The sequence below is a fragment of the Antrostomus carolinensis genome, unplaced genomic scaffold, assembly GCF_000700745.2.
Source record: "Antrostomus carolinensis isolate BGI_N321 unplaced genomic scaffold, ASM70074v2 scaffold956, whole genome shotgun sequence".
Lineage (NCBI taxonomy): Eukaryota > Metazoa > Chordata > Aves > Caprimulgiformes > Caprimulgidae > Antrostomus > Antrostomus carolinensis.
The window spans coordinates 9,542-25,710 of record NW_010319608.1 but is presented as its reverse complement, the minus strand read 5'-3'; the positions used below and the strand labels follow the sequence as shown (position 1 = coordinate 25,710).

Sequence of the window (16,169 nt, the reverse complement as noted above, 5' to 3'; positions counted from 1 at the left end):
CCCACCACTTCCCCCCCTCTCCTCCCCCTTCTAACATGTATTTCTGATATCTTAACTACTATTAGGAGAGAACTGGAAAAACTAAAGAAGGATCTGGAAGAAGAGAAGCTGTTGCGAAGTAATCTGGAGGTAATATTAGCAATTAGAGGAGGGTAAAGTTTAGAAGTATGTAGGCAATGGTCTGGAATTTGATGCCACAGGAAAGTCATAACAAACCTGCTCAACTGTGGGTGTTGAGATGGGAGTTCAGTTTAGTGGTTTAGTGTTGCTAGATTCTGCTCTTTGCTAGAAATGTGTCCAACTGGACATGTTCCAAGAGACATTAATCCTGTGCTTTTGTAAGACTTGAAGAACAAATTTACTTTATGTAATCAAAAGAGGCAAAAGTAAACTTTCCTAAATTTTTTATGAACTGGTTAAATATTAAGTGGATAATTTGATGAAAGAACAATGCATCTGAAAAATTTTCGTATGAATGAATGCCATTCCTCTCAATTTATTGACGAAAAAGGCTACCTGCATTACAATATGATGACATTAAATAGTTGATAGGATGAGCTCATTGTAGAAAATTATTTCAGTCTGGTACAAATGGGCATTTTATTAGTGAAATGGTACTTGTTGACTACAAAGCTACTTTGGAAACTTGAGAAGATCTTCTGATGAGTCTTCTTTTTAATGCGTCTCTAAAGCAATCAGTGAAGTTGCCTTAAATATGCACTGGGGATGAAGAGGAGGTAACTTCCATCTGTCCTCTAAATCCATTTGAGGAAATACAAATTAATCATGGCATGGTATTTTGCATGAATACTGCTTCAGGAGGTTAGCCTGAGGATGGTGCAGCATTATGCAGGGACATGTCAAGTGACTCCACAACCCAGCTTTGACTGCTTTATTCAGAGTAAGTTTATTCAATTAGATATACCAGAACTCTAGGCAAATTTTTAATGATTTAAAATTGTTGTTTATTTAGCAATATAGTAGTATAAAATCAGCTGTAAATATTGAGCTGTCAAATGCTTCTCTGTTACGATTTTATTTACATAAGTGTCACTGAAATATAAAGGTTCTAATTTTGGTTAAAGTTCTGAAGACTGTAGATTATTGCTACTTCAGTACTGACTCTCTTTCTTTTCAAAATGTCCATTTTCCAGCTTGAAATAGAAAAATTGAAGAAAGCAGTGATGTCTACATGAGACAGCTATGGACTTAATGTTTTTAACTCACAAGGAATTCAAAGCTGAACGCAAGGAGAACTGACTCATATTTCATAATAATGGATGCTGGTGTTCTACAGTCTTAAAGAAAAAATATAGTAAAAAAAGGAATATAGTCTTTTACTCAGAGAAAGAAGAAAACAAAAAAGAATAATGGTGTAATTTTTTTGCCAATATAAAAGAGGCCTTATTTCTTACTGTGCTGGAATTGCAGACCTTATTTTTTGGTTTGCTTGAAAATACTACTGAATCTGTATAGAAAGGAGAGGGAATTCTTAATAGATTTTTATTGAATACCCATAGCTTAATTTTTAAAGAGATCTATGCTATAAATAGGGTGATCTATATTTACAACTAATCTGTAAAATAGTCTGTTGGGAGGGATGGAATAACTGTATCGTAATTGTAGTCACTACTTTTCCCCTACACACAAAAGAGAATATATGATATTTGTATAATTTTGGCATTTGTACCCGGGGTTATGCTGTTGTGCCTGTCTGCAGTGAGAATATTAATAATATGCTGTTCCTAAGCTGAGTAATGAGATAGGAATTTGTTAATGCGATGAGGCAGGTGAAACTCCTATGCATTGTAGTAAGAACGAATGATCTCATCTTGAGTAGTTTATCAGAACGTTTCATCACTTGCACTATTGGATTAAAAAGGGATTTAGGACTGAATCATGAAGTTAAGACAGAATTAACTTTTAAAACCACAAAATGCAGGAAATACAGAAACAAGGCTGGAATCCAGTCTTAACTCAACCTGTTGTGCCTAAAATATTACAGCGTACAGCATGAAAAAGTAAACCTTAAGTCAAACATCTGTGTGTCTGTGTGTCTAAGCTGAAGTCATCGGTCTTTCTAGTGGTTAAATACGCATCTTGATCTGTTTTCACAATAGTCAGGTTTTGTTTAATAAATGTCTCCAAATAAATCCCTTTGGAACTTTGATGCTCTCAAAAGGTCTCAATATTTATATATTTATGCCATAAACTTTCTCGGTATATTGTGTACCTCTAAATTTAATAAGATCTGTGTATTTTAATGAGTGATTGGAACAATTGCTTTGACAGCATTGTGCTGGTGTCCAAGATAGCATCTTTCACATATTACAGAAAACAGTTGAAATCTTGTGGATTGCTATTATCTTTAAACCCTGAGCTCATCACAGTGCACAAGGATAATATACAAAGTATGTGCAAAGTGATGGGAGACATCTCTTAGTAATTGCCTTTCTCCTTTTGGTCTACTACAATTTAAATTACAAAAACATGCCACATAGTTTGGTAACTTCACCAGTAAAAGAAGTAATTAAGATTCTATTCATGGGGATAGTCATAAATATAGTAATTACTTAGTATGTCACTTAGGCAACTGACATGGAAGTGTTACTTCTGGAGAGTATACTTTTTCCACAGTTCATGCATCATAAATACCAACATCAAAAAATCAATTAGATGATGTTTGTCAGTTGCTGATTTAAATTGTTCGTAAAATTTGATTAATGTACTCTGCAAGTATTAGGTTCTATTTGCAAGTTACATTGCTAACAAGCTGATTCAATATTAATGCTTTTAACGTTTAATTGCCTAGATACATCACAAATGAAGACTTGAGCCTGATCTTTATATTGATGAGTAATGTGCAGCAGTAATGCTTCTCGTCAGGCACCAAACTCCTACTCGGAATTCATACCTTTAAGTCAGGTGATGAAAAGAAAGAATTGAGCCTAATGGAATAGCCAATTTTGTTATACAAGCTCTTCACTGTGATTAGAGCATGAAACAAATCTTGGAATGGATAGCTCTACAGAAATTGTGTCTGCACGTAAGGTTGTAGCAGACGAACAGAACAAGACAATCAGTTAAAACCACAAGTGAAAGGTGTTCATTATTTAATGGCCTTTGTTCGCTATAGCAATAAATGACCCAAGTGCAATGACTTGATTTAATAAAACCCTCCTTTAAAAGTCGCTGCTATGAGTATTTTTAGCCATAAGGAAGTTGCCCTGATCTATGTCTGTCTTGTCTTCAGCTAGTGTTACGTACTAGAGTGGAGGGGGAGAGGGTAATGGTTTCGAAGACATTCCACAGTACAAGTTCCTAAAAGCAGTATGCTTCACTGACTTGTTTACCGGTGCTGTAAAATGATGCATGCTATCCAAACTCAGCAAATAAAATAAGTTTAAAAACCTGTTGAAATGTCTGCTCAGTTCTGTTCGGAAATGTTTCATATGCCATTAAACTCTTTGCAGGAGGAGTTCAGGGGGTGGGAGCAAAGTGTATTATTATTTATCTATTCCCCCCTTGAGGCTTTCAGATTTTGATTTTCTCACTGGGATGCTCTGGTTCCTGTCAGGATGGCTTAGGATCCAAACAGTTGGAGAGGATCCCTGTTGTCACTCACTAACATGGATGAATGCATGTTTGAATCACTTCTAGAATATATAGTGAAGAACTGAAGACAGAGAATATGACATGTTTAAAAGGGGTATGGATAAGGGAAAAGGCAGATAAAGAACAGAACAACAGAAAGACATTTTTAAACTACAGATTTTTTATTCAGTCTTCATAACATTCTCTAAAAAGCTTTTGTTTCCATATAAGGTACAATTTAAAAAAAACCAATTACAGGTCTGCTCTCTTTTTTTAAGTCATTTATTTAAACAATTGCCATGAAGAGAACATGTTTCATTAATGTTGTCTCACAGGAATGAAGTTTCTGATGAAAATCTGTCACATATTGCAAGGTTTAACTTTTGAGTTGTGTGTGAAAGTATCTAATGAACACAAGGTATTTATTTAAAAGTTCATCAAAATGCTAAATTAGCAAAAGTCTGTTAACTCTTTCCAGAGGAAATGATAAAAACATGTTTTCACAGCTGCCTTTTGGCTGCTGTTGAAGTTCTCAAAATGATAAAAACATGTTTTCACAGCTGCCTTACTTTTGGCTGCTGTTGAAGTTCTCCGAGATGTTTCTGACTGCTTTCTCAGAGCAGTCTCAAAGCAACTGGTCATGTATCTTGGGCAATTGGATTTTGCAATAGCTGGAAAGACAGACCACTCCCTTTTGGGTGCCTAGGCACATACCTCCCAGATGGAAGAACACAAACCGCCTCGACCAGCTTGTAAAGCATGAGTGATGCTGCTGGGTTCAGGGTTTGGAAGACCCTCCTTGCTTGATGGAAGTCATGGTTTGAATATCTTTCTAAGCCCCGAGGAGTACAGATTCACACCTCTTCCTTCTGGGAGAAACGTGTATGTGTCTGAGTGTTGACGTATGCCAGCCTTTGTGTCCTTCAGAGGACTCTTGCTTAGGTTGAGGAGGTGTTTGAGAATCAAGTTGTATTCTGTCTTGCCATCCTAGCAGTTGTTTGGGGTGGGGTGGGAGATGTGTAGAAGCACAACTCCAGGTGCCATGGGAAAAAAGTCTTTTAGTGTCCATATTTTGACATGATCTGGTCTTTGGACCTTTTCTTCTGACTTAAAGCATTGCTAAGGTGCCACCTTTTAATTCATTTCTACCTGGTACTGTATCAAGAGCAAATAATTTAACCTTGCCGGGTGAGTGGTGTTGGCTGTGTCTAATTCTGCTTGGCTTAATTCCTACTTGATACCAATGTGAGATGTAAGGCTGGCTGTAGCAAAACAGAAGAGTAAGTAATACCTACCTTTAGGCTAAAACTGGAGACCTACCTTGTGGCTGGGGACTGATGAAGTTGTAGTAGCAGACAAAATGAAATTACTTCAGGGAAACCCTGTAAGCTCATGACAAACACATTGTAGGACTGTGGAAAAAAAATAGTGATGAAAGTTCTTCCAAAGTAGCCCTGTGAGTAGCAAAAGCATTAGGAATTGCTCTTCTGTTATGATAGACTACTTGCTGTAATTTACTGACTATTGAAAAGCCTCAGAAAAGGGGGAATGGAAGGGAGCCAATATTAAGAAAGCCAACACTGAAAGTGGCACAAGGTTCAGCTTTTTTTTGTTCAGCAGACAACTCTTGCCCTTTATCATGGGTGGAGCCCATAAAGAAAATATTACTTGCTCATTGAGCTGTTTAGCTTCACAAGACACTGTCAGTAATGTCAACTTTGATTTATGAAGGGTAATACATTAATCATAGAATCATAGAATGGTTTGGGTTGGAAGGAACCTTAAAGATCATCCAGTTCCAACCCCCCTGCCATCAGCAGGGACACCTTCCACTAGACCAGGTTGCTCAAAGCCTCATCCAACCTGGCCTTGAACACTTCCAGGGAGGGGGCATCCACAGCTTCTCTGGGCAACCTGTTCCAGTGTCTCACCACCCTCACAGTGAAGAATTTCTTCCTAATATCTAATCTTAACTTGACCACATTTTGATTTGTTTGGTTTTATTTTTTAATGTCTAGAAGATCTGTTAAATACAGAAGAGCATGATTCATCTGTGTGGACTCCTGGCAAAGGTGGCAATCTGGCAGTTTTGTGGGTGTGTTTGTAACTTGTTTTGTCATCTTGCAGTGCAATACCTTCATAATCGTCTGCAGGTTCCTCGGTGTTAATCCAGTCAGCCAAGAAAAGAAGCAGGCTGATGCCCAAGGTTATTTCTTCATGGGAACACTAAATGAATCGGAGCACCCAAGCACACTGGGTAGGACTGCAAGAGTGAGACTGGGGCACAATGGCAGCAGATGAATGGTTAGATTCTCACCTGTGATGTCCTGAGGATCTCTGGCTCTGTTAATTTTGCTTACAGCAGAACCCAGACTTCTAAAAACAGTGAGTACTATTGCAAAACATCATTTTTCCAGAACTGCTTGGAAACTAGTAGTGGTCTGTGAAATTGGTTCATTCGTAATCTAAAATGCACTTAATTGGTTAGGCTGTATTTACTTTGTACTTATTTCCTCAGTTTAATATTCTCCCTACAGCTGTGGAAATAATGAGATATCTTAACTGTCCTCTGATCTTTTTGCTCATTGCTTTGTAACTGGTCTCTAATCACAGTGTCGTCACTTTTAAGAAAACATGAAATTTTCTTAAATATCACTCTCCTTTCAGAACTTGCTGTACTTAAATTCACATTTTCTAAGTGTGATCCCTTTAAAAATACTACTAATATCATTCTTTATAATGAAGAGCTTTAATTTTATCCTTAGATGACTGTGTTGAAGATCATAGAATCATGGAATCATAGAATGGTTTGGGTTGGAAGGGACCTTAAAGATCATCCATTTCCAACCCCCCTGCCATCAGCAAGGACACCTTCCACTAGACCAGGTTGCTCAAAGCCTCATCCAGCCTGGTGATGCTAAAGTCTTCTGCTGCAACCTTTTTAACTTGCTAGGTAGCAATGGCAGTTGATCACATTATGGTGGTTTATTGAGTTTTAAGCTAGCCATGTAGCCATTCAAGCCCCCAAAATAATGGATTCTGTTCTGTAACAATGGATTTAATATTTTTTTTTTTAATGTTAAATACACACAATGTGAGATTGCAGCATTTGGGAAAATGTATTTGTCTAGTTAATGATGGCAAGCCCAGTGTAAATTTTTATTTTGTATAATATGTGCTTGTAATTTTTGTGCAAGATACCTTTCCCCATGAATGTAACTCTAGTTTGTTTTCTGGAGTAGTGGAGAGGGGAAAGCTGTGAACCCAGGTGATGGAGAACCCTTTGGCCAGAGACCTTATGTCCACCAGCCTTGGGGTGTAGTTCCTACAGCTGTCACTGCTTGGGCTGAGCCCCCTGTTAGCTGTGGCCATGCGGGGCCAGGCTGCCTTGCAGTGCATCCTGCCATAAATTAAAGGCAAGAAAGTGCTTGGGGTAGAGGAAAGGAGGGATTGTCTTGTAGGGTTTTATAAAACACTTTGATTTTAAACCAACAGAAGTCACAGAGAGCTTTGAATTTAAGGCTATGATACATCAGACAACATATGGATTCTTTTTTACATGCATGATCAGTTTACCCCCAGGCTGCCTTGCAGTGCATCCTGCCATAAATTAAAGGCAAGAAAGTGCTTGGGGTAGAGGAAAGGAGGGATTGTCTTGTAGGGTTTTATAAAACACTTTGATTTTAAACCAACAGAAGTCACAGAGAGCTTTGAATTTAAGGCTATGATACATCAGACAACATATGGATTCTTTTTTACATGCATGATCAGTTTACCCTTTTTTTTTTTACTGTGTTAAGAGGCTGTTTCCTCTCTTGTAGCCACTGTCTAACCACTCAGTCTTTTTCTTTCCCTCCTGTTGAGGGCTTTGCCCCTCCTGGGGTGCTGTGACCAAATGAAATGAGCTGGAGAAGGAAGATCAGCAGCTGGTGACTTCTGAGTTGGGTGGGAGATACCTGAAGTTATGGAAGAGTCCTGTTACTAGAAAGTCCCTTCCATGTGAGAGGGTTTTGACAATTCAGCTGCTCGTGTGCCTGTGTCCTGATGGAACAGAAACCTCTTTGGAAGAGACCAGTGATGTGTTTACAGCTTCTTAAAAAGGGAGACATTAATGGCAGTAGATAGTTTATGATTAGATATATAACATCTTCCGTCTAAAGTGCCATAATTGGATGTTTTGGAGGAAGAGGAATAGCTGCATATGCTTTCATAGAATTATAGAATCATTTAGTTGGAAAAGACCTTTGAGATCTTCGAGTCCAACCATACCTGTCCACTACTAAACCATATCTCTGAGCACCCCATCTACCTGTTCACATGGCCTTATGTTGGTATATCCATGGGGTTTTTTTCCCTAAAGTGACAGTGGCTTGCTCTGTATTATTTGTTTTGCTCTATATTGCTGCACAGTAGTTACCTTGGTGTGTTCTTGCAGTGGTGAGACTGGGTGGTTTCCATGATGAGTCAAGCAATGCAACTGAGCGAGATCAGTGTTTTGCTGATTATGTGGGCCAGTATCTTGGTGAGCCTTAGCTACCTGGAGCTGTCCCAGATTTCTACCTCACTGAAAGGTAACAGCCCTAGGTGGAGTTACATCAGTGATTAAATACAAAAAGAATATGAATTAATTAATGATGAAACATGATGAGCTCAAGGATTCCCAGTTGTGAAATGGAATTAGGGCTACGAGCATACAGTAAACACTTAATGACTGCAGAATTTGGAAAAGAAGTCAATACAGTCCTTTGCCTCAAACCTGTAGGTGTTTCCCAGCCACCTCCTGTTCTTCAGCAATATTGATCTGAGTCTTTTGGTTCATTTCTCCTTCTCCATTTAATCTCCTTAGAAGAGCTAGCAGTTACTAGCTTTAACCCAAAAATGCTTTTACTAACGTCAGTTGAGTTCAAGAGGCTGGCATGAGATTCTCCTTTAGAGCTAACATAGAAATTCAGTGCATAAATATAAGTCTTTATGATCTTTTCATAATTAAGTAATAAACCTGTGAATCTAAAAATACAGTAAGATGAACAAATGTCACAGATGAAAGGGGCAGCCAGCTATGTGCCTGGCCCTTTGATGCTATCAGATGATGAGAGCTTGGAGTTTCTTAGATAGAAAAACACACCTCTGCTTCATCAATGCAGCAGCCCTTCTGTTTCAGCATCCTCTGTCCTAATCAGTACATATCAAGGAGAGATTTGAGTGTCTTCTATCAAAGCACGGTGATTTGATGAGCCTTCTCTTGTGTGCATCTTCTGAAAACCAGCCATCGTTCTGCTTTGTCACCTTGCATCCATTTCAATGGATTTTATGTTTTTTCAGTACATGGCTTAATCTACTTACACATCCAGTGATAGAGGATCAGTGTCTCAATTCTGTTGAATCCACAGGAGCTGCTGCTTTTGCCTTGGACGTGTATGGTATTTAATAATCAGATTTGGTGTAATGCATTATTTTTTTCTCATTCCCTTTACTGGATTATTTTCCTCCAGCAAATATGTCTGTAACAAGTTGCAACCCAGGATATTAAGCTTTTACCAAGGACCATGGGAAACTTCATGGAGGGAGCAGAGGCCTGAATCTTTCTGTGAAGCAAATAGCACTTTCCTTCAGTCTCGTCTTTGATTCTCAGATTTGGATATCTGAGCCCCAAGGACCCAAGTTTCCTACCTCACATGGCAAATCTCATCAGGAACTGCCTGAGGAGAGTAGCAGTGTTGAACCCAGTGGAGGTGGGGCAGTCTTAAATCACTTCAAAAGCGACCCACAGGCTGAACTGCTTTATTAAGCTCTCCACCTCACAGTTTATAGTAAAATATTAATTTAGTAGCTTCCAGTGTTGGACAGATTTTTATTTATTTATTTATTTATTTTTAAGAAAAAACTCACAAATAATTCCCAGTAAGAATCTTAATAAATGTTGAAGGTGTCCCTACTTACTGCAGGGGAGTTGGACTAGATGGTCTTGAAAGGTCCTGTCCAACCCGAACCATTCTGATTCGATTATTCTGTGCTAAATGTCTGAAAATGACCTTGCAAGCCCAGGAAGGACGGTCTTTGGGATGGGTGTAGCTGCTTTCTTACTGGCAACCAGACTGTGTTCAAAAGATGTCTAAACTTCTTTAACGTATCTTTCTTCCAGGAGGAAAGCAGTAAATGCGAGGTGATGGATGTGAGGGTAGCCCACTGCCTACTCCTTTGGGCTGTGCACTTCGTTCCAGCTGCGCCACGTGCTCCTCTCAGAGTAAGTGTTACTAGACCAGGTTGCTCAAATCCCTATCCCACCTGACCTTGAACACTTCCACTGTGCCAGTGTCTCACCACCCTCACAGGAAATAATTTCTTCCTAATATCTCATCTAAATCTACCCTCTTCCAGTTTAAAACCATTGTCCTTATATATATGTATAGGAGAAAATACTTTGAAGTATTCAATACATTCAGTAGACCAACTTCTAACTCTTGAAGTGTTAGAAATCTGCTCTTCAGCCTGCTCTGTCTACACAGCAACAACAGTGTGATTTCCAGGGCATCACGGAGCCAAGCTTAGCTTGCAGACTGACATGGCTTGGCTGGTTGTAGATGATAGACCATTTGACCAAGCAGTGGTGGAAGCTGTTCTGGATTGCACGTGGTTGTATGGTACGCAGTCACAGCAAGTGGTCCTGGCTGCAGGAGCCCAGTACGCCTACTTCAGGGTTGCTTCCGAATCAGGAGAGGAACAAAGGAGCTATTGCTATTTGTACAACTGTAGTTTTATCTTATGGCAGAAGTCACACAGATCACATACTCTCATCAACAAGTCACATATTCTCATCAACATGAGAAATAATGGAGAGCTTAAAGCCTAATACAGGCTTTTTGGCTGAGAAATAACTGCTGGAGGCATAGAATCATAGAATGGTTTGGGTTGGAAGAGACCTCAGAGATCATCCAATTCCAACCCCCCTGCCATCAGCAGGGACACCTTCCACTAGACCAGGTTGCTCAAAGCCTCATCCAATCTGGCCTTGAACACTTCCAGGGAGGAGCATCCCCAGCTCTCTGGGCAACCTGGGCCAGTGTCTGACCACCCTCACTGCATGTGCAGTCCTGTCCACCTGCTCAGTATATCACTTCGGTAGAAAGATGCAACTGAATGCTTAATATAGAGAGACAAACTGTTAGAAGAGTTCTCAGGTGGTCAGTATGAGCTCTGCATTCTGGACCTTGAATAGACTTCTGGACCTCAAAAGTACTATTTTGCCCTTGAAATCACCTTTCTAGTTTGTACCAATGAGTCAATTTTTACTTTCTTATTTTAACGTTCAATCTGCATTCCCCTTTTCCTTATTTTTCAGGTTCTCAGTAAGGAATCGAAGACTGATAATCAGCAAGGTACCGTGAATAGCTATGTGTCTTTTTAATTCTTTGTGAAATTTTATCAGTTATCAATACTTTACACCCCCCATACTCGCCTCATGGACCATGGTATTATGGAATCATAGTATGGTTTGGGTTGGAAGGGACCTTAAAGATCATCCAGTTCCAACCCCCCTGCCATCAGCAGGGACACCTTCCACTAGACCAGGTTGCTCAAAATCTCATCCAACCTGGCCTTAAACAATTCCAGGGAGGGGGCATCTACAACTTCCTTGGGCAACCTGTTCCAGTGTCTCACCACCCTCACAGTAAAGAATTTATTCCTCATATCTCATCTAAACCTACTCTCTTTCAGTTTAAAGCCATTATCCCTTGTTCTATCTGTACCTGCCCTTGTCAAAAGTCTCTCCCCAGCCTTCCTGTAGCCCCTTCAGGTACTAGAAGGCCGCTAGAAGGTCTCCCCGGAGCCTTCTCTTCTCCAGGCTGAACAGCCCCAACTCTCTCAGCCTGTCCTCAAAGGAGAGGTGCTCCAGCCCTTGCATCATCCTCATGGCCTCCTCTGGACTTGTTCTAACAATATCTGTTTGACTTGTTTTCCAGATGGGTGTATAAATCTCATTCCCTGCAAAGATAACGGAGCTATTTGTATTCAGCCTTGTTCTCCCTCCTTCCGTGGGGAGACAAGCTTTGTCTGTGAAGACAGAAAATGGAAAATATTCACAGATGCCTGTGCAAGCCTGGATATTCAGTCCCTTTTTCAGGTGAGGTAACTGTTATACATCTACTTTGGCCTATGCTCATAATTTCTTATTAAGACACCCCCTTCCTCCATACCTTTTAAAACTTGAGCAAAGGGAAGAAAATGGGATCCTAAACCACAGATTACTTTGGTAACAGGCTTTGACTTCATCTTAGATGAAGTGATGGGAAATGAATTTGGAAAATTCCTGTGTGGAAACATAATTCAGAAATGAAATTGCTTTGTTCCCTTGACTGATGTTCTTCATGTGGATCTAAACCAAGGCAATGAGCCTGAGGAAAGTGCAACACAATTATCTGTAATAAACAGATGATTCATGGTAAATTCTCCTCAACTACAAAATAAATAACCTTATTCAAGTCAGTTGAAGAAAAAGGCACTGCATTTAGTTCTTGTCCCTTCCTTCCAATCCAGACTATTCTATGACTCTGTTCTATGCGTGTTGTACAAGCCAGACATTCTTTGGTCCTGGGTTTCAGACCATCCAGCATGTTCATTGCACATTCCAGCACTGTACCACTTTCCTGGTTGTAGCTATCAGCTTGTTTTCATTCTATTAATTAATTTTCTCAAATTTATTTTCCTTTCTGCAGAGGATTTCTGAACGTGAACTCCTTCCAAGCTCTGAAGGACATGTTAGTGTTGCTGGAGAACACCTTCCTTTTGTAGGGGAAGGAAAGCCAATGCATGGGAAGCCTGGAGATGGAGCAAAGTATATTGGTGCTGATGACCACGGGAATAGTAACTGCCAAGCTGATTTTTCATGCATCATCCCAGATATCCTGTCTTCACCAGCCATTCCAGGAAACATTGCTGATATAGTGGAATTGCTAAAGAAGATTTCCCTTCTGTTATCAGAGAATGTCAATAGAGAAAAAATGCAGGTATTTACTTTTATGGGCTTCAAGAGGTTGTTTCCGAGTTTGCTAGAGCATCCATACAGCGTTTCTTCCTTGTAGGCACTATCTAATGAAGTTGTGGCTGCAAATCACATGGAGATCACCTGGAGTTTCCAGAGGGGGCCATGTTTTGTTATCAGAGAAACTTTAATGTGTCTATGTGTGGTGGAAATCCTCTGTTTCACCCAGCAGTGGAATTTCCTTTCTTTAAAAGGAAAAGCTTGAAGAACTGCTGTTGTAGACATGGGAGAGCAGTACAAGGAAGAATTGAGTATGACATTGTAGGGAAGGCAGCTGTGGAGATGCTGACCCACAGCTGTGTTGTCATGTGTTGCACAATGGAAACTGAAATCAGTCCCTGATGAACTCGAGAGAGGCAGGGAGGGAGGGAGATGTAAAGCAGACCTGTGTAATGAGTCAGCATCTGGAATAGAACTTAAGTGTCCTGATTTTTGCTTTATACTTGCTTCTCCAAGCACCTTTTGAGCTATGATATGAAGATGATAGGACAATCCTATTAGTGACTCATGCTAATGAGCTCTTTGAGTTTGACTGGGATGGATCATAGTAACCTGTTCATTGTCAAAGAAGAATATTCTCTTTATAGAAATCACTCTTGAATTAAATGAGCCTTTCTGGAGGCTCTGCCAGTGGAATAATAGTTGGTTTCTTTTAACATAAAAAATAACTCATTTTTTTCTTGTTTGTTTCAGAGTTACAGCAGGATAGCAAACCATATTCTGAACAGCTCCATCATTTCCAACTGGGCTTTTGTAAAGGACAGAAATGCCAGTTCAATATTACTGGACTCAGTGAATTTATTTGCTGGGAAACTTCTTCTGAGGAATGGGTCAGAAAGTATACAGGAACACTTCATCTCTACAAAAGGCTACAGCATACATAAAAACACTTCAGGGAGGAGCTTTGATTTTTCTGTGGAGTTCAATAACACAGGCAATATCACTGGACATGTGGTCATTCCAGAAGAAGAGCTTTTGAAGTTACCCAAGACTTCCAAAGCCATCAGCATTGCATTTCCAACCCTTGGAGCCATTATAGAAACCAGCCGGTTGGACCCTGGTTTTGTGAATGGGATGGTGTTATCCGTGTCTCTGCCAGAAGAGCTCCGGCATATTTTATTCACCTTTGAAAAGGTGAATAAACTGGAGAATGTCAAGGCTCAATGTGTTGGGTGGCATTCTGCTGAAAGGAGATGGGATAACAGGGCATGCAGAGTGAAGTCGGACAACATCAGCAGCGTTGTTTGCATCTGCAGGCATCACCGTCGGACATTCAAATCCTTCTCCATTTTGATGTCCCCCAGCGTGCCACGGAGTGCAGTGCTGGATTACATTACACGTGTAGGGTTAGGCTTTTCTATTTTCAGCTTGGTTCTCTGCCTTATCATCGAGATTGTTGTCTGGCATCATGTTACCAAAACTGAAATAACCTACATGCGCCATTTTTGTTTGGTCAACATCGCTACGTCGCTTCTCATTGCTGATATTTTGTTCATCTTGGCGGCTATTGTGCACAATACAGCCCTAAACTACCAGTTGTGTGTAGCAGCCACTTTTTTCCTTCACTTTTTCTATCTTGCCTTGTTTTTTTGGATGTTTACCCTGGGCCTCTTGATTCTCTATGGATTATTACTAGTTTTTTTTAAGATAACAAGATCTGTATTCATAGCTACAGCATTCTCTATTGGATATGGATGTCCCTTGGTCATATCTAGCCTCACTGTTGCTATTACTGAACCAAAAAACGGGTATTTAAGGAGTGGATCCTGCTGGCTCAATTGGTATGAGACAAAAGCCCTTCTGGCCTTTGTTGTACCTGCTCTGAGCATCATTGTTGTGAATGTGGTGGTAGTGGTGGTGGTTGTGGTGAAGACTGGGAGATCCTCTGTTGGAGAAGGCTGCAAGTCACAAGATTTGAGCAACATGATCCGAATTAGCAAAAACATTGCCCTTCTGACACCTCTTCTGGGTCTCACCTGGGGATTTGGATTAGCAACGATTGTCGACAGTCGCTCTCTGGCATTCCACGTTACGTTTGCGCTACTGAACGCCTTCCAGGTAAACTCAGCGAGACTGGGAATAGCATGTGCTCAGACTTGGCTGAACTTGGGGAAAGGTAGCAAACCTAAGAGGGGTTGACAGCTTGAGCTGTGTGTGAAGAGCAGGATCTAAGCTTTCCTTTCAGTTTACCTGTTTTATGCCGCATCTTGCATTGACATAGTAAATGCAGATAGGTAATGGGACAAACTAGTTGGTGTAAAGTGTGATGAAGAATTCAGATGGTGAATTGATGTTAAACATAAGATACACTGATTAATGTCCAGTAATTGCAAAGATATCTCATGCTTAACAAATACACAGAAAATTGTCACTTGCCACTGCAGATGCTTTTGTTTAACTCCTCAGTATGAAATTCCAATGTTACCTAACATATCGTTGTATATCAGTCTGCCTTAGCTCTTTTTGGCTCATACTGCTACTGAGTGGGTTGAGAAAGTCTTGGTATGTAACCCATCAGTCCAGTTCATAATGAGAATTAGCATGGGTTATATATATATATCCATTCTTGGCATTCCCGGAGGGCCCGTGTGACCTGGGTGGATAAACTCATTTTGTGCATTGCTGTTATCTGAGTCATAGATGATGAGATCTATCACACTGACAAAAACATTATTTTATCCATCCTTAAGGAAATGACATCTAGAAGCACTTAATGAACATCATGTGGTTATACTGGTTTTATTAACTTTTTTTGCAATTTTTTAGGGATTCTTCATCCTGTTGTTTGGGACACTTCTGGATAGAAAGGTACTTGGGTCACTTCAACAGTTATTCTGCAGTATATGAACTATTTTCTACACTTTGAGAAACAGTTCTCTTTAATATTTTTCTTTAAATCTCTAGACAAGAGAAGCCTTAAAGATGAACTGCCTTTCATCAAAGCGGAAGTGTAGTCTAGCAAAGGTAAAGTTTGTTTGTTTGGTTTTTTTCCCCCTTAATGGCTTAAGTTAAAATTTATACCAACTTACACACCTTCTTATTTGTACATGGAGAGAATGGAACTGTGCACTAAATCTTACCTAGTTTAACATTTTTCTAAGGCAAGTGCTTGCTGAAGGAAATACAGGTATCTCAAAAGTATGTTGAGGTTATTAAGCTTCTAAATATTAGAAGTGGCAATCTGTAGATTTTTGAGTTCTACATGACCTACTGCTGCTGTTAAAAAATTAAAAAAGTATTTTAATCTAATCTCTTCATCTGTAGCTATCAAAGCCCTTTAGATAGAGAATTCCTATAACTTTTTCCCATCTGTAAAATAGCTCTACTTTAAAGTTACTGAGTAAGGAACAGAATTAAGAGTCTAAAATCCCAATGTAATGACCTGTTTGCCACCTTCACAAAAACATGGATCTGTATGACAGCAGGGCCTCTCTAGGATGTCAGAAGATTGTTCTCCTTCCAGTTAAGGTCAGCTCGGGATAGAAACCACTCAGAGCCCAGCCAGTACGTTTGGTGCTAATCAATGTTGTGCACC

At 39.8% G+C, this 16,169-nt stretch overlaps 1 protein-coding gene across 1 annotated transcript; it reads left to right on the top strand.

Annotated features, from left to right (window-relative positions):
• Positions 1-9,727: 9,727 nt before the first annotated feature.
• On the top strand, positions 9,728-15,598 carry ADGRF4 (adhesion G protein-coupled receptor F4; the record flags this gene model as incomplete). The annotated part of the gene is made up of 7 exons (XM_010169286.2): positions 9,728-9,838; positions 10,934-10,970; positions 11,556-11,716; positions 12,309-12,599; positions 13,328-14,692; positions 15,401-15,442; positions 15,539-15,598. Coding segments are annotated over exons 1-7 (2,034 nt in total), but the record flags the coding sequence as incomplete, so codon positions are not given.
• Between the last annotated feature and the right edge of the window lie 571 nt (positions 15,599-16,169).